The sequence below is a fragment of the Guillardia theta genome, assembly GCF_000315625.1.
Source record: "Guillardia theta CCMP2712 unplaced genomic scaffold GUITHscaffold_7, whole genome shotgun sequence".
Classification (NCBI taxonomy): domain Eukaryota; class Cryptophyceae; order Pyrenomonadales; family Geminigeraceae; genus Guillardia; species Guillardia theta.
In genome coordinates, this window is record NW_005434667.1 from 1,009,809 (window position 1) to 1,026,950 (window position 17,142).

The following is a 17,142-nucleotide window of genomic DNA, read 5'->3' on the forward strand; positions in this document are numbered from 1 at the left end:
GATATTCTGTTTGTAAAGCAGCAACCTTCGTCTGCTGAGTAGATACCGAGAAGTGCCATGCCCGCAGATGTTTGCAAGGCTCGACATTTAGTCCATCCTGGAGGATTGGAATCTTCCTGTAGCTCAGCAATGAATTCATTGAGGATGACCTGCTGCTCTTTGATGGATTTGCAGTCTAAGAAGCTTGAGATACGCAAGGCAAGGCGTGAGCTTCCCATCAATCGCTGGCGGATCTCTGCAAGGCAAGGAATCCTCTGGACTGCTCCATGTTTCTGTATCCTCATGTTGAGCTTCGAGTTCCTGGTTCTTGAGCTTGTCCCCAGCACGAAAGCGAGAAGGATCAGCACTCTGAAGCACGTTCTGACCTCGAAGGCCTCCATTCAGGGGGTATCGTTCAGGTCGACGTTAGCAAGAGGAGGGGTCCAAGGGAGCTGGTCGACCTTCCGATGCAGCACATGGCGAACAGCAAGCAGATCTGGATCCTTTTGCCTTGGTCGCCCGTCGCCCCCCGTTCATTTCCACCGTACCATCCCATTACACGCCATTGCGACTGCTCGGCCCTGCATGACGGAGGCAGTAAAGTTCACTTATAACGATGAAGAGAAGCAAAATAGCTGCCCCGAAGTTGCGCGCGGAATGGTCGGCATCACCATCAAGCAGCTATCTGGTGGAGGAGCAGCTGGAGGAGCAGCTGGAGGGTCTCGATCATCGACTGCTGTCGCCAAATGCATATGGATGGAGGCGGCAAAGGCGGGAGGAGACCCTGCTGTTGCTGAAGGCATCGACAAGGAGAAGAACTGGAGGCAAGGGTACGTCGACCATGTCGTCAGAGTGATGATGCTCTCTGCGCTCTCTCGCTCGCACGTGAGGATACGCTGACATCTGTTCGACTTGTTTGTCACTCTCTGCATGGCAGGTACTCAAGACAGCGGCTGCAGGGCTCAAGGCAGCCCACGAGAGCTTCACGTTTGTTAGGGGAGACCAAGAGCTTCCGTTGGCTGCAGCCATGGAGCTGCATGCGCAGCACAAGTTTGTCACTGGAGTTGTCAAAGGAGGAGGTGCTCCTCATGCTCAGAGCGGAAGCTTTCCTCTGAACGGGAAGATGATGCCTGAGGACGACGCCAAGAGTCAAGTTCAACGATGGGCTGATTACGGCTGCATTGAGGCTGATGCGGCGCAGGCGTTGAAGGAGTCCATCGACAGCGTCAACAAGATTGATCTCTCTCGTCACTGCTTCATCCTGCTGGGCGCCACGTCGGAGCTGGGGCCCCTGAAGACGCTGATGCGCCACGGAGGCACTGCCATCGGAGTCTCTAGAAACTCTCCCAGCCGCTGGAGGAACCTGCTTGACGTCGTGAAGCAAGGCAGCGGACAGATCATTTTCCCTATGAACAAGGAAGCTCGTGATGAGGAGCAGAAATGCGAAGCTGCGGGGTGCGACCTCCTCGTGGAGACGCCGGAGATTCTGCAGTGGCTCAAGGAGGAGGCTATTTGCGACAAGTTCGACAGCGTCACTGTGGGCTGTTACTTGTACCTTGACGGGGAGGCTCATGTCCGAGCAAGTGTGGCCATGGACCTGATCGTGACAGGACTTGTTGAGGAAGGAAAGAAGAAGGGAAAGAAAATCTCAGTTGCTTACCTCGGCTCTCCTTCGACGTGCGTAGCCATCCCTCAGGAATGCTATGATGCGAGCGTGAAGGCCCAGCACGATGCTCCTTTCTGGCAGAAGATGTTGTTCCTCAAACCCAAAGTTGTGGAGAAAGTCACGACGGACACAGGAGAGACGATTTATCTCAATAATGGTTTCGTTGTGCTACAAGGACCCAACTACGCCCTTGCCAAGACCCTGCAGATGTGGAGGGCGATGCTGTTGCGAGAGGAAGAGAAGCTGATCGTGAGCACAAACATCGCTCCTGGTAGCAGAACGCTTTCTGTCACTCACAATACGGTGCTCTCATCGTGCTTGGACGGTCAGGGTCACTTCAAGCCGCTCCTGACGTTCGAAGCTCCGACGGCCTCAGAGGTTCTCGCGCTCCTGCTGCTCCATGATGTGTTTTCATCGTCCTCGATTACTCACCCTAGCAAGGCTCTCACCAACCCACTCCTGCTCTTTTCCAAGAAAGCTGTCCATGGAGGCTTGTGGCGATCGCCATGGCAGCCGGAGTCCATCGGGACCGCTGCGTTCGTGCTCGGCAAGGTGTGGAAGTATCATCCGGAAGGATTGTGATATCTCAACTCGCGCATTTGTGTCAGAGTGGCTTTACAGATTCATGTGGTCGCATCTCACTCTAGTGGTTAACAACTATTTCACAACGATTTTGTACACGACTCCATCCATCACACTTGCAGTCCTGCAGCCATTCAGCCTGCTCCACCTCTCGACATCTCAACCTCACCGTTAGTGTCGACGCTCGACCCGCTCTCGTCCATGGATTGTCCGCTCATGCTCGAGTACTGCTGGAGAGCGCTGGAGGGGAAAGAGATGAGAAGCTCTTGCAACGCATCGGGCTGTACCTCTGATACTCTGCCTCTAGGTCGAGGCAGTCGTGCTCTATCGCCAGCTTCTCCTGGGACGGGGATCAGCTAGAGAAGAGTTTGAGAGCAGGTGCCCTGTGCTTCGCCTGCAACTTCTCGAAGAGATCGTTGATGGAGCTGAGGGTGTCGTTTTCCTGCGCCATGTTGTCCTTGATCTTTGAATTTGATGGCTGGCGGGAAACCAGCTGTTAAGAGGAGGAGGGTGCAAGCAGATTCTCACAGCCGGGATGCGGCGGTAGAGGGAGGACTTGGGGGCCTCGAGCTTGTCAAAGGAGCGACTTCCTCGAGACTCTCGGACGAGTTTCATGACAAGCTTCATCTCTTGCTTCAGCTGGTCAATGATCTGCATAACAACGCGGAGGATCAAAAAACGACTAGGACAAGAAGAGTTCTCACCGAAGACCTCTCCCTGAGCTCCTCCTCAACGACCCGGATACCCTCGTAGATGATGTCAAACTTGACATGCAGCGTCAGGAATGACGGTTCTTGAAGTTGAGAATGAACCTGCTCTTGAGCCTGGCACAACTCTCTTGCGATCACCTCTGCCTTTAGTATGTTTCAGTTAACAGAACGTGTCGGTAGGAAGGTCAGGACCTCTGCAGAAATAGCTTTGAGCTGCAAAGTCTCTTCCTCCATCGGCTTCACAAGTTGCTGCGCTGCAGCCAATTGTTCTGCAAGATACCCTGTGACATGGCTGCACAGTAAACCTGAAATTACCTTTCAAATTCTGTTCTTCTCGGTACCAAATAAGGAAATTTCTCTGGTAGAAGATTTCACATTTCACTTGCTTGAAAACGCATCTACAAAACATTGCCTGAAGGTGCTGCTTGTATTCGTCTCGCAATCTCTCTTCGATCTGTTTGACCTGAACACATACAGTCATTAATTTGACTCAGAGGTCAGGGATTTGAAGATTTGAAGATCTCCCATCGTCTGCTGAATTTGAGTACACAACAAAGTTCATGTGCTTAATACGATTGGAGGGTTGGTTTGCGGTCACCATATCCATCAACAGAAATGGAGATATTTAGATCAAAGGTGACCTCTTCACTTGTCTTCGAGTTTTCTTCCAGGAGAGAATCTATTGATGCAACGTTGAGCACGAGAAGAAACCGAGGAGCTAAGGATCACCGATGGAGGCGAGGAGCTTGTGATTGCATTTCTCAACTTCTCCTTCCTGTTCAGTGTAAGTTCACATTTAAAGAGCTCACAGCTGCATTCACCTCAAGGTTGCGATCGAAGCCCTGCTGGATCTCTTCGCCTGCCCAGATATCATGCCGCACAAGGATCTCTCGTCTAGCTCACCCATCCTTTCTCGAATCTCACTTGAGATTTTCCCAAATGCCTCAACAGGTCCTGATCGCTTAGGAGATGAGATCAGTAGGCGAGGCTCTTTCCTCACCATGTACATCATTCAACAGAGTCTCGAAATTCTTGATGGTCTGAACCATCGACTCGACATCCTTAGACCATCGATGAATGGCGTTGTCCGTCTAATGGATACAAGTCAAGTCGAAGGTCTCATATTAAAGGATCTTGCAACCCTGGAGGTTTCAACCGACAGGCTCTTCATCAGATGCTTATTCTTGGCGCTGACCTGAAGGATTCAATGTCAAGGCAAGTTCTAGGTATAAGCCTTGTGACCTCAGCAAGGCGGGATTGCGCTTCGTCTCTTTCCCACTTGAGCGATTTGATATCGTTCTGGTACTTCTCTTCCAACAACTTGAGTTTGGTCTGAAAGAATCATTCACATTTAAAAGATCATTCAAATCTAGATAATTGCCTGCTCCTCTGAGAGTTTGGACTGGGCGGCTCGGAATTCACCTTCTTGCTCCTGCAAGGAATAAACGAGGCTGTCTGGAAATGCAGACAAGCCGAACCTGCATAAAAGAAACAAGCAATCTCTCTTTTTCATGAGACAATTGCTGCCTAGAAGACATTCTTTCAGCATACATGATTAGGAGAAGGTACACAACATCTCAAGGATATCTCGTTTATGCTGCAACTCCGATTCCTTCATTTCCTACACTTTGGTAAGAAGGACTAAATGTTGCCATCAAAGCAATACCCGCGTCAGATCCTCAATGTCTTTTGACAACTCTCCTGCTCGCGAAACTTCCTTGTCATACTGAATTTTCTGAAAGAGGGAGAATAAGGCCCCAGATGAAGAACGAAGAGCAGGCTCACCAGTCGCTGTAGGTCAGCCAAAGTAGCTTCGCAGTATTCCTCAGCTTGCTGTGCTCTCTTGTTCGCTAACTTTATTTCCTCCTGGAAAGTTTTTGCTCAGCTCGACTCTCTTATCTGTCAGTTCATTATTGATGTTGCTAAACCTGCTTGCGGGAATTCTCTGCAGAAACCAATTTCAACTGTAAGTTGAAGTCAATGCCTTTGGAACGAATTTAAACAAGGAAGCCAAGATTACCTGTGCAGCCAACTCTTTGATTCTTTGATCAACATGCCATATCTTCTCCTCAGACTCTTTCGAACTGTATCTCCTGTCGTTGTCCGTTAGGCAAATATCTCACACCTTCACCCGCTCCCACTTCGAAATCTCGCCAGCGGTAGAGACCAAGTGGATTCTTCTTATGGATTCCTTGACGAGAGTCAGACTCTTCTCGCACGTACACGTTTTATGTGAACGAATTACCATTTCCGAGTCGATGGAGATAGAGAGATTTTTTTGAACATGAGGTATCTCATCAATGTCCCCCAAATTTCTCAACTACAACAATAAAGTGAGAATTAGAACTGGCGACTTATGACATAGCATACTTGACTCTGCATTTCTGTAATTGACTTCTTCGACAGAGATCTCTGTGGCCATCGAACAATTGTCATTTAAAGGTTTCGATTCTCATAGGCATCACCTCCGAGGCATTGTCAAAGAGTTTTTGCAGTTCTGAATTTTTCTCTTGCATTTCTTCCACGTACTTCTCCAGATCGTTTTGACCCTGTTCTTTAGATTTGGATACATCTTCAAGAATTTCCCTTTCTCTGGCATTCAAAACTTCTCGGAGAATCGTGAATTTCTTCCTTACGCTGTTGCTAAGCAAGTGACCTGTGATGAAAAGAGTTAGTCATTTCGACTAGCAGGTCAACCTTCACAAACTTACAGGTCTCGCTATGTTGATACAAAAGTTGTCTGGCTTCGCTCTGATTCAGTTCAATGCTTTCAATCACCTTACAACAGCATCAAACACTGACTGAAAGAAAAGAAGATTGGTCACATTTTGAATTTCGGTAAGTAGATCGGATCGGAGACGCTGGATCTCTTCCGCATCTAGTTGTTGATCTGTTCTGGCTCTTGTGGAGCTTTCTCTTCCTCCAAGAACTGTACAACCCTGATGTTACCTTCTACCTTCGCAAAGATCGCTACATCCACTCAATTTGTCTTCAGTCCTCACCTGTCGGCATTGCGGTCACCTTTTTTTAAAGTTACATTTTTTAACTTTTACACGTCTGTACCGGGCCCGGTGCCGATCAGTGTCCGATCACACTCAGAGACTAGCGAACTCAGATTGCCTCGGACTCAGGCATGATTCACTGAAGCAACTTGGCAAGTTGACGCGTGGATAGGAGGCAAACTGAGTCTGTTATGCCGCCGAAGCACGGTGGAGGACACTTTAGTGCAGCCGCTGGGACTGGACTCCGGGAGCTGTTCTCCTGCCAGGCTGGCCCGTTGCGACATCTCAGCTTGGCAGCCAGCCAGAGAAGATTGTCGTCCCCACGTCTGAAGAACTCATTGTTCAACACTTCCAAAAACAAATTAAAAACATTTGATGCCATGAAAGGAGGTGGGGTAATCACAAGAACCCCAAGGGTCGATAATAAAAAACCTACGAGATAAGGGGTAGTAGTTTATCCGAGTGCAGGTAGCACGCCGGTGGGTGATAGAACACAGGGGTGGGTCAGATTGATGAAGAGGATGTAGTACTGGGTACTTAGGACCGCAATTGAGACTAGAGGATAGGGGTGTCATTACGTATAGGTGGGGTGGGTGCAAATTTGGGGCGGTACCTCAAGGTGGGTGGTGGTGTTGCGAAGAGACGCGAGGGGTGGCATGGCGGTAAGCTACGCCACCTTTGGCGATGAGGGGATGGGGAGTAGGAGGAGAGAGACAAGAATGGAGGGGTATAAAGTCTTCCTGGTCTTTGGAGGGATGCTAGCTCTTGTTGCCTTTGGGATTGTTGCCCAGAGCTCTTCGTTGAGCAGAGCCCGACGAGTTGCCCTCAAGGAGGAGATCAACAACTACTCTGATTGGCTCAAGACCCTCAGTGGATCGAAGGAGGCCCCAGCTTCGTATACAGGAATTGAGGATGAGCATGATGCCGACTTCGAGTCCCAGAGCGTCAAGCATAGTGGCATTTCATATCTCCTGCCAGGTGCTTTGCCCCAGAGCGAGGATATCGCAAAACTTCAAGGAGCAGATTTCGCCAATGACATTGTGAGTGAAACAAATCATGTGAGTTAGTGAATAGATGACATTTTTATGCAGAATCAACCGGACACGTCATCTGTGAATTCCCAGTCACCAATTGATAGCGTTCCACAACTCTTCGAGAAGTTCAAGACTGAGGTTTCTCAGGAGAGAGTTCTGTACAAGGACCTCAAGAGCATTATGGATGCACACAAGCTTCCGAATCCTGAGTCACTTGTCGTCAAAGTTGCCGAGAGAGGTCCTCCAGGAGCTCCTGGGCCCCGCGGTCCCCGCGGCTTGCCTGGAGACGAAGGGGATCAAGGCCCCACTGGTCCTCCTGGGCCCCCTGGCGACGTCGGTCCTCGTGGTGTTCGTGGAGTCATCGGTGAGACTGGACTGAAAGGATTTCCGGGACCTCAGGGAAAACGTGGGTTTGAGGGACGCATTGGCAAGCGAGGACCGGTTGTACTTGTCTTTTGTTGTGCTGCTTCCGTTTGACTGGTGCTGATAGATGGGCTCCCCCGGAATTGACGGTCCTAAGGGCAGCCCAGGTCTACAAGGAGATCCTGGTCCTCCTGGTGTTCAGGTAGCCTCTGTATATATTCACCCATCTCTTCTTACCGAACGCGCTTCTTTCGTGCAGGGCGACAATGGACCTAGGGGGTCTCAGGGCCCTCAGGGACCTCCAGGAAAGCCAGGTGCAAGTGGCCCATACAAGTATAAGTGGGTGATGGAATGAAATGCTGGTTTTTGTATATTCTCAATGAACATTGGCACGAAGCAAAGAACTGGGCATCTAATTTGTATTATGGTGTATCTTGTTCGTTCATTTTACTTATGTCACGCAGCTTATTACCTGTGTAGAGTTTAATCACTGGGATCACTTCAAAAAGAAATATTTGGTGTACCTCTGGTTTCCATCGAAACCTTTTTGAACGCTTCTTTTGCCAACTCATAATACTCTTGACGGATTTCAAATTCTTGGTGGGGTGGTTCTTTCGCATCAACAGTATTTTCTGTACTTTCTTTTGATGGAAAATCTATGTCTATCCAAGACTTTGAACCCACGTATGATGAAATGCCATTGGTCCTCCGCTCATTATCTTCGTTGAAAAATTTGATAGCTGCCTCTTGAAGGTCAGGCATGCCCATGAAGATATTAAGCCATCTCTCATTTTCTTCTATTTCATCTCTGATTTCTTGTGCATCGCTTTCATCAAAAGTGAGATCCATTAGATCTAGATCCCTTTGATCTATATTCAATGATGTGATGTTGCCCATTTTCCTGGTCCGATCAAAAGCTTCTTCAACAGCATCCCAAGTCTATCAGTCAGGTCACGCCTGTAAATACAACAAGGAAAATTTACCTCTCGCAAAAAATGAGGGGAGTCCATCTGACAGATCGCTTCCCAAGTCTGCAAGTGGTGCGGGCTCAATTTGCTCCTAACAGCAGATCAACAGAGTCATTAGAGTACTTTTTGTTTTTGTTCTTCGTCAATGTAAGGATTGGCTGAGTCTCCCAGATCCGGGAAATCCTGCTCTGACGTCAAGGATGTTACATGCTCTAAGAATATGCGGACACCTTGGTTAGATTTTCGCAGGCAGATTTGAACGCAGGAAGATTTTTCGATATATTTTGGAACGATTCTTCACAAGTGAGATAGTATGCCTGATATGCATACAAGAATCAAAACCAATTCGAGATTCATCAAATTCTTTGCCTGACGTATTCGATCCTCGTCGTTCAGCACATTTTTTCCTTCAATTGATTCGAGGTATTTCCTGTTGGAACTTTTGTAAAGTATCAGCCAGAAGTCCAAAGACATACTTATTCTGAGCACGTTTCCATGCTAACTGTGCATAGACACTGCTTGATTCTTCAACTTCTTTCTCATCTGGATCATTGTTAGTTTTGACTAAGCTTGGTAACACCTTCCTATTTCCAGTTTTTCCAGGACGCGAATGATGGAGAAATTTTTGATACCAAGAAATTCAAGGCTATGTTCATTATCAAGCTTTTGGAGTTGTCGTCCATTGCAAAGAAGGATCTGTTTCTTAATGTCGTATCCCCTTGCTTGGTCTGCTATGGAAAGGTTGCTGTAATTGTATCTGTAGTAAGCTTCGTGCTCCCAGATCGTGTATTTCAATTGTCTCAACTGGCATTGTACATCTAGTCGCAAGAGATAATGACATCCGATACTACTTTTGATGATGATGTCTACTTGAACTGGCATTTGCTTGTAATTCAACACGTAGTCAGGAAGGAGCTCAGGTCTTGCGCCGGGCTTTCCGATATCTACAAGATGACTGGTCTTTTTCCAGCGTTCTACCTTTGGAACAATTTTGACCTGATCATTTGATGCCAATCCCAACCTTCGATTGCCTTCTGGCGTAGGATATTTACGATCTAATTCTTCTAAGGTCCAGATTTTCCTGTAGCCGATCTTTGCTCTTTCAGGGTTTTGTGCACGTGCATTTTCAGCGTTCATAAGCTTCAATAGGTTTGTGGTATCGAGTTCACCCAATGCAGTTTCTAAGCCTCCTTCAATAAGTTTTCGCTGAGCAATCTCAACATCGTGCATAGCCCTGTGCTTCTTTCTTTTCAGCTCCTTGAGATTCAAGTGTGGGAGCACGTCCCTTTTCGTTTCTTCTTCCAAATTACAGACAGTTATGGTATCGTTGCCGTATCTATCGTCAAACAAACCCAGCGTTTTCAAGGGTCTCTTTTTGACAGGATCTGGCTCCGGCACTTTCTGCTCGTGCATCAGCTCCTCTTGCAATTGTTGTACAGACTCATGGTTTGACGAGGAGTATGCGCTACTGTCGATCGAGGACGCCTTAACACAAACCAGCAAGATAACGAGCAAGAAACTCACATACGCTTTTCTTGTGCTCATATCATCCCTCAAGGGAGGGCTCACTGCCCTCTTCTCCCCTTGGTTAGCATCGTCGATGCGCCCATTGAAGCGATCTGCTCGACACTTGCGCGACCTGCCCGGGCCCGGCCGGGGAGCAAGCGCCCGACAGTTGACTGTGAGTGAACTAAAGCACCAACCCTACCCCTCAACTTTCAACCCCTCATACTCCACCTACCCTCTACCCACAAATTTGTATTGGAATGTACCCCTTCCTGGATCTCCCCACTCTTTATCTTCAACCTACGGTAGTACCCGGGAGGGCCGGGGGCTTTCTAGTGAGGGCCCGGCTCGCCTGTCACGAGGAATGAGGTACAGGTCCTTCTTCTGCTAAGTGAGAGTCTAAGTGTAGAAAGCAAACCTCTCACCATCCCCCTCTATTCTCAAACTGCCAAAGGCAACCCAAACCCCTGATAGCAAAAACCTCAGCCTGGCTCCATGCCATGAGCGATGAGCCTCTTGTTGGCGGGACGAGAAGATTAAAGACGCTGATGCCGTCGGGTTGATGGGATCGTCACAGGCTAGTAGCCATTGCGCAAAAGCCCTATACGGCTTGTTGATGCTGACAACAGCTGCAACTAGCTTGGCTCAGATCTCTTTCTGCAATGGGAACACGCTTCCAAATGGTAGTACAGCACTCTGCATTGAGCCAAGCTTGGTCCCAATGGCTGGTGGAGCAGTTATTACGATGAAAGGGCTGAGCAATGCAGTATTTTCAAGTTGGACTGCTGAATGTAGTCACATGGAAAAGTGGAAGTGTATGGTAGGATACAGCGAAAGCTCTGGCGCTGAAAGTATCCCTCTCTTATCGATGAATTGCGAGAAAGGATTTGCCCAGTGTGTATCTCCGGGCAGAAAGACAACTGGAGATGTTCCATTCTATCTTCAGTTCATGGATGCTGATACTTTGTCAATGCTCCCAACCCCAGCTGCAGGAACTCTCTACCTCGCATACTTCGGTATAAAATTCTATTGTTGCTTTCATCCATTATGGTGACGATTCCTGTAGGAATCAGTAAAATGAAGCCAATATCAGGCATCAGTGGCATGCAGCCAACTGTAACGCTCACTCTTCTCAATGCAAAGAATGTCACTCAGTTTCAGTGTAAATTTGTTCCCTTTGGCAGTGGATGGCTTGACCCCTCCATACACCCTCTGATCATTGCAGACTACAAGGGAGCTGGACAAATTGGCTGCAGGGTTCCGGATAGTATTTTGCTTTTATCCCCCCAATTTCAAATAGCGCAGGTATTGATCAATCCTCACATGCTCGCTTGGCAAATACGCTTCTGAAAGTTGTTGTTCAGGTCCAAATTCTTGTCACCGAACTGCTCACAGGAAGCACAGCGACCTCTTACAATACCACATACACGGATTCACAGTGGACTTTCTCTCTTTACAGAGCTTTCAATATAACCGGAGCAAATCTCTTGCTTGCTCCATATTCAGGAGGGACTAATATTTACGTGTACGGCCAGGTATGCGATTGATAAGAAATGATCTTCTGTTGACATTTTATAAAGGGATTCTTCTCATTTCCAGGATTATCATGCCGATTGAAGTGGTGTCTCGACTACAATGTAGAAAGCACGTGTCAGACCACGTTGTTTGGAAGCGCTTTGTACATGAATCATACAACAATCAAATGTGTCACAGGATCGTTCTTCCCAGGCGATCAAGACTGCAATACTCAAGTAAGCTTGAAACTTTTGATCTTTATTGACCTGAGTGTTGAACTTGCCTTACAGTGCTTGTCTGGTGGATTGCAAGGAGGATATAGGGAATTTCCAGCTGTTTCGGATTTGAATTACAGGAAGAGTGACATAATCCAATGCTGCGGAATCACGTGCTGTACAGAACAAGCCAGACTTCAGATAGCATTGGATGGTGTACAATATCTTCCCACTTCAGATGCCGTCAATGCACCCAAATACGTTTTGCAGCAGAATGCACCTGAAGTTTTCATCACTATGTACATTGAACCTGTCATTTCTCGAATTTTTCCTCCAGCAGGCCCTTTACAGGGACAAGTAGAAGTTACAATATTTGGCTACAATTTTCATTCAGCCTCCCTGGATCTTGCAAGAAACTTAACGATTTGCAAATTTCGAAATTATCAGGTAGAACAGGGAAATCCAGTTTGGACTCTGGTACCTGCAAAGTTCTTGAGTGAGACGGAAATCATTTGCACATCCCCGTCTTCATACCATGCTACCAATGAGAGTGTCGGCCTTTCTATCAACTCTCAAGATTTTGTGTCCAACGTCAACGTCAGATATGCTTATTTTTCAGTGACTGAGATTATTCCTTCTTTTGGCGGCTGGTCAGGAGGAACAGATGTTTTGGTCAAGGGATACAATCTTGCAAGTTTTGAAGGCGAAGTACACCGGAAGTACACATGCAAATTTTTCAATCAAAACATCTCAAAGGTAGTGACAGCCTCTATCACAAATTCAGGGTTTTTGAGATGTTCTACACCACCATTCTCTTTGGGGTTGGTAAACTTCAGCTTGGCTCTGTATCAGGATCAATATTCTCGTAGCTCTCATGTGTTTCAGTTTCAATCGGAGGCTTACATTTTTGCAGTGAGCCCTTCGAGTGGACCAATGGTTGGTGGTTATCCTGTTTCACTGTATGGCGCTAATTTTTTCAATTCTACATATTTAGCGTGCGAATTCAAGATAGGTACAATATCCGATGTAACCACAGCTGGACACTTCCTCAGTTCGTCTCAAATCTTTTGCATTGTGCCTTCGAGTTATAGCTCTGGAGTATCGCGTATTTTTGTTTTGAATAATGGACAGCAAACAAGTGCAACTTATTCCGAATTCACTTATTTTTCAGTTCTGAACATCGTTCCAGTGGGTGGCCCAACAAGCGGCAATACGATAGTGCGAGTTACTTTATCAGCACAAACGGATAGAGCGTGGTGCAAGTTTGGTTCGCATACTGTTGAAGCTGCCCTTGTTCACCTAACGAATCAGTCGAATTCAACTGGCTCTGGAAATGTCTGCTTCAACAACAATACAAGTCTATATTCTCTTTCATCGAATTCATCAAGACAATGCTGGAATTATACAGTATTGCGCTTGTATGTGCATAATGATTCTAAGTGTACACATAATTTCGAGGGCAATCTAACGATAAAAGTTTCAAATGATACTTGTTACCAAACATCGAACGACACTTTTATCCGTCTTGTACAGAAAAATCTTTCTCACATTTATTTGCACAGTTCTTGTAATCAGAACTGTATGATTTGCAACAATTCTAACGTCTTTGCTTTGGAGACTTGTGAATATGGTTTACCAGTGTTATGTGTTCCTGAGCAATCTTGTTTTATACAATTTTTCGTTGATCAATTGGTGAATTGTACTTCATTCAATCAAGATACCAGCGGTACATGCACAAATGCTTCAACTGGACCAAGTGCTGTAATTGAGTGTGCTACATTGAGCACAATGAGCTCAAATGTGCTTGGCGAAGAAGTTTATTTCAGCGTGTCGCTAAACAATCGAGATTTTGCGACATCAGATGTTTACAAAACTTTTACCTTCTTTCCCGAAGTGGTCTTACAGAAGCTGCTTCCTGAAAGTGGACCCAACAGAGGGGGCACAAGTGTCACAATGATTGGTCTCAATTTCTTTACAGCATGCCGGACAGGTTTAGATCCCTTGACGGGGCAATGCTACAAATGCAGCGATGTTGGTTTGTACACCTGGACTTCATTGTCAAGCTGCACTGTAGTTATCCCCGGTAGTACAGCACGGGCCAACTTTTCATGGGCCAGCCTTCGAAAGTGCGGATTGCCGTGTCAGACTGGAGTGGATGACAAAAATTCATTCAGTGGAGATGGAGCAATTTATTGCAGGTTTGGAAGCATTGATGCGGTTGCTTGGTATTTGACTCCAACACGAATGAAATGTACCTCTCCCAGGAATCCAAAGACCTCACTTAACAACCGCCTGTTGAGCCAAGTAAGTTTCAACAACCAGCAATTCACAAGTCAAATTCTATACTTCAGCTACTTTGAAATATTAAGCTTGTCTCCATCCGTTGGCACTGGTTATGGCGGGACTGTGATTTCAGTATTCGGATACAATCTGTTCACAGGCTCACGGGGTGGTCAGGAAGTTCAATGCCTTTTCTGGATTGACATACTGATGATTGGATCATATGACATGGTTAATGACTGCGTATATTGCCCTTCTCCTGAACAACCAGCAGAATTGCTGAACAATGGACAGAATACACTTCAATTTTCAGTAACTCTGAATAGATATATTCTTGATCAATACTCCGATAATCAACTTACGTTTCAATACGTTCCTGCAGAGATCGCTACAATAATCAGTCCTTTTCGAGGACCTATGAATGGGGGGATGACTGTGTATCTCGGTTTGCCCGCAAGCTCACAAAGAATTCCTGATCTTCTGCACAAATCGTATCCATATCAGTATCAACACTACTTTGCTCAGTCTTTCATTAATTACTCATGGCCAGAGCCCAGAAGTGCTTGCCTAGGCCAAGTAACCGATGTCAACGATCCGGCCTTGCATGTAACTGCGACTCAATGCGTGGGAGCCGTTGCCAAGTTGAATCTTGACAACAGCACGTGGCTTTCATTCTCGCTTCCTGCTTATGCTTCACCAGCAACTGTAAATGTAGAAATGTCTGTGAATGGGTATTTGCAGAATCATTTCAACCCGACAGCGCAATTTACTCAACAAGCCTACTGCAATACACAGATAAATCAATGCGTGCAAGATAATCAAATGAAGGTTTGCAAATCCAATATAGATTGTGGTGGATTGAAATTCTACTACTGGGGTATCTTAAGTTTGTTTCCAGTCGCCTTCGATGTTGTAGGAGGTCAGATTCTGAGCCTGAGTGGTGACAACTTTCCACATCCTGAGGATCTTCCCAGCAAGTGTTTCTTTTTCGATGCGCAGCATGTCAAGTATGCCGAGGCTGTTACCAATGTCACGGAGTCTAGTTGCACTCCCTGCCCAGCTAGGAATGTTCTTGGTGTGTGTGTTGTAAGCCGATTTTGTAAAGAAACGAAATGCACGGTTCCTCCATCCCCCACGGGAGAGCCGATGGTGGTCTATGTTGAACTCTCGTTTGGAGCTTCGTATCCGTTGACACAACAGGGAAAATCAATATGGTATTATAAATCTGCACAAATTACAAGTATCGACATTACAGCTGGCCCCTCGTATGGAGGTACGCTCATCATAATCAATGGAACAAACTTTGTTAATTCTTCTGGTCTTTACTGTCAGTTTAGCACAAGCAACCTTTTTTCTTTTGCGAACCCCAATTCGAATGCTTCATTCATCAGCAATACAAGTTTGCTATGTGTCGTTCCTCCATGCGATGTCTTAGCAATCGCATCGAAGGACAAGTCAACGTGCATGTCATGCTCTCGTTGTGAGGTAGATGTGTATGTAACAATCAATTCAAGGGACTTCATTGCTGGCAGTTCAAAGTTTTTGTACTGGGACAACCCTATCATTGACTCCATCTTTCCATTAAGGTCTCCAGTTCACAGCCAGGCCAAAATTCCTGTCACTCTTACCGGTCAAAACTTTGCAAACGTAGGAGCTCAGAACAAAGTTGGATACGGACTGAGTTGTAAATTTGGAAAATTGATAGTCAAAGCGCAATATGATGCTCATTGTGATTTCTCACTTCCTGTCTGTAGAAATATTACATGCCTTCCTCCCACATACAGTCAATCAGGATATGTTGACGTTTCCGTTAGTCTTGACACACAGCAATTTACGGTTCCAACGAGAGGAAAATTCTCATATTTTAATGTTTCAAGTTTGAGACCTCAATACTTGCCAACTGGCACAAACACGAGTGTCCACATTTATGGCACTTACCTTGACCATGGACAGGGTTACTCAATAAAATTTTCCAGCATTAGTTATGTGAAGTATGAGACTTGTTCTCCATTGAATGACATATCGATCCTATGTTCGGTACCTCCCTTGGAAAGCTTGGGATATTCAGTTGAAATTTCTCTGAGCTCAAGTGAGATCTTATTTGCAGATAGAGACTTCACATCGCAGAATCTATCTGTAACCACTTACACTCCTCCAGATGTGTATGCCGTCAAACCCAGCAAAGGTTTGGCTACCAATATTGTGAGTGTCACTCTCACAGGCAGAGGCTTCGTTAAGACAGACCTCATGATATGCAAATTCGGACAACTTCTGTCAAGTCCCGTTATATATGTCGATAATCAGACCTTGATTTGTAATTCTGTCCCTCAGTTCGGGCCTGTTGTGGTGTCGATAGCTTTGAATGGACAAGACTTTGCGACATCCAGTGCAACCTTCATAAATTATAAGACTCCTGTGATTTCTGCACTTTCACCATCTGCCATTCCAGTGGGATATTCAGGAATTGTGACGATATTTGGAGATTATTTTGAGAAGTTCAGAACTTTGGCCTGTGGCTTCAGGTTTTCACAGGTTTTGTATACGCAAGATGCAATTTACACAAATAGCACTTTTATCACTTGTCAAATCCCTGTAGTGCATGATGCAGGATTGTTCGATTTCACCGTGTCCAATGATGGTCAGCTTCAATCCAACACAAAGATTACTTTGAATGTATATGGGATATCTGGAATTTACCCCATCAGTAGTACAAGAACGGGGGGCTCCATTGTGACTGTTCAAGGCGAATATTTTTCACAATCTTCTCCCGTTCTATGCAGATTTGTTGCTCAACCAGGACTGGACCTTCACAATTCGCAAAAGAATACCATTTATGACTTGTTAGTGATCTCAGGTGGGGCGAATTTGACAGATGGAGTGTTTCCTTTGAAGATGTCGAAATGCTCAGAAACGGCAAGTGTGGTCTATGATATCATCATAGTCAATACCTCCTTGACTTACATCGATGGCACCTATGACTTTCTAGTGACCTGCGACTCTCCATGCGCTGGCCAAGGGCTCCTGGCGACGTACACGGTATTGCAAAGCAAAATAGTGTTGACGACTATTGTGAATCGAGGCTCCGGTTACACATCCACCAACCCTCCATCACTTTATCTGAGCGAATGTGGAGCTCAACCTCAAGGAGAAGTTTGCATGAGTGCGAAGTTCGAAGTGCTTGTTGGTTCAACTTGCAGCGAAGTTGGTTGCTGTAACCAAAACGTGGTCGGATACTACTCTGTATTGCATGGCAGCGTTGTTTCTGCCGAGGTCACGTATGGTGGGATTGGATTCAATCATTTAAACCCCCCGGAATTCAGCC

General features: G+C 46.2%; 4 protein-coding genes across 4 annotated transcripts; 2 read left to right on the forward strand and 2 right to left on the reverse strand.

The window, feature by feature from the left end:
• Positions 1-696: 696 nt before the first annotated feature.
• GUITHDRAFT_46452 (hypothetical protein) lies at positions 697-2,182 on the forward strand (the record flags this gene model as incomplete). Its single annotated transcript, XM_005839994.1, has 2 exons — positions 697-864; positions 917-2,182. Coding segments are annotated over 2 exons (1,434 nt in total), but the record flags the coding sequence as incomplete, so codon positions are not given.
• A 1,473-nt stretch (positions 2,183-3,655) lies between these two features.
• GUITHDRAFT_133450 (hypothetical protein) lies at positions 3,656-5,949 on the reverse strand (the record flags this gene model as incomplete). The annotated part of the gene is made up of 15 exons (XM_005839995.1): positions 3,656-3,712; positions 3,747-3,796; positions 3,841-3,891; positions 3,938-4,028; positions 4,079-4,132; positions 4,180-4,269; positions 4,604-4,672; positions 4,723-4,803; positions 4,866-4,901; positions 5,063-5,128; positions 5,183-5,257; positions 5,403-5,593; positions 5,649-5,715; positions 5,894-5,907; positions 5,940-5,949. 15 exons carry the CDS (start codon positions 5,947-5,949, stop codon positions 3,656-3,658), a joined length of 1,002 nt encoding a protein of 333 aa, XP_005840052.1.
• A 630-nt stretch (positions 5,950-6,579) lies between these two features.
• Positions 6,580-7,734, forward strand: GUITHDRAFT_161157 (hypothetical protein). The gene is made up of 4 exons (XM_005839996.1): positions 6,580-6,979; positions 7,031-7,414; positions 7,464-7,538; positions 7,596-7,734. Exons 1-4 carry the CDS (start codon positions 6,596-6,598, stop codon positions 7,689-7,691), a joined length of 939 nt encoding a protein of 312 aa, XP_005840053.1. The 5' UTR covers positions 6,580-6,595; the 3' UTR covers positions 7,692-7,734.
• A 548-nt stretch (positions 7,735-8,282) lies between these two features.
• Positions 8,283-9,849, reverse strand: GUITHDRAFT_133452 (hypothetical protein; the record flags this gene model as incomplete). Its single annotated transcript, XM_005839997.1, has 6 exons — positions 8,283-8,293; positions 8,320-8,395; positions 8,428-8,487; positions 8,535-8,621; positions 8,647-8,734; positions 8,885-9,849. The coding sequence occupies 6 exons, from the start codon at positions 9,847-9,849 to the stop codon at positions 8,283-8,285; spliced, it is 1,287 nt and encodes a 428-aa protein (XP_005840054.1).
• Between the last annotated feature and the right edge of the window lie 7,293 nt (positions 9,850-17,142).

What these genes read in the sequence shown, in the direction of transcription:
- GUITHDRAFT_161157 (XM_005839996.1), top strand. Translation starts at nt 6,596, where the DNA reads ATGGCGGTAAGCTACGCCACCTTTGGCGATGAGGGGATGGGGAGTAGG. An exon ending in CAGATTTCGCCAATGACATT is followed by an intron (nt 6,980 to 7,030) that starts GTGAGTGAAACA and finishes ATTTTTATGCAG; the next exon opens with AATCAACCGGACACGTCATC. An exon ending in GCATTGGCAAGCGAGGACCG is followed by an intron (nt 7,415 to 7,463) that starts GTTGTACTTGTC and finishes TGGTGCTGATAG; the next exon opens with ATGGGCTCCCCCGGAATTGA.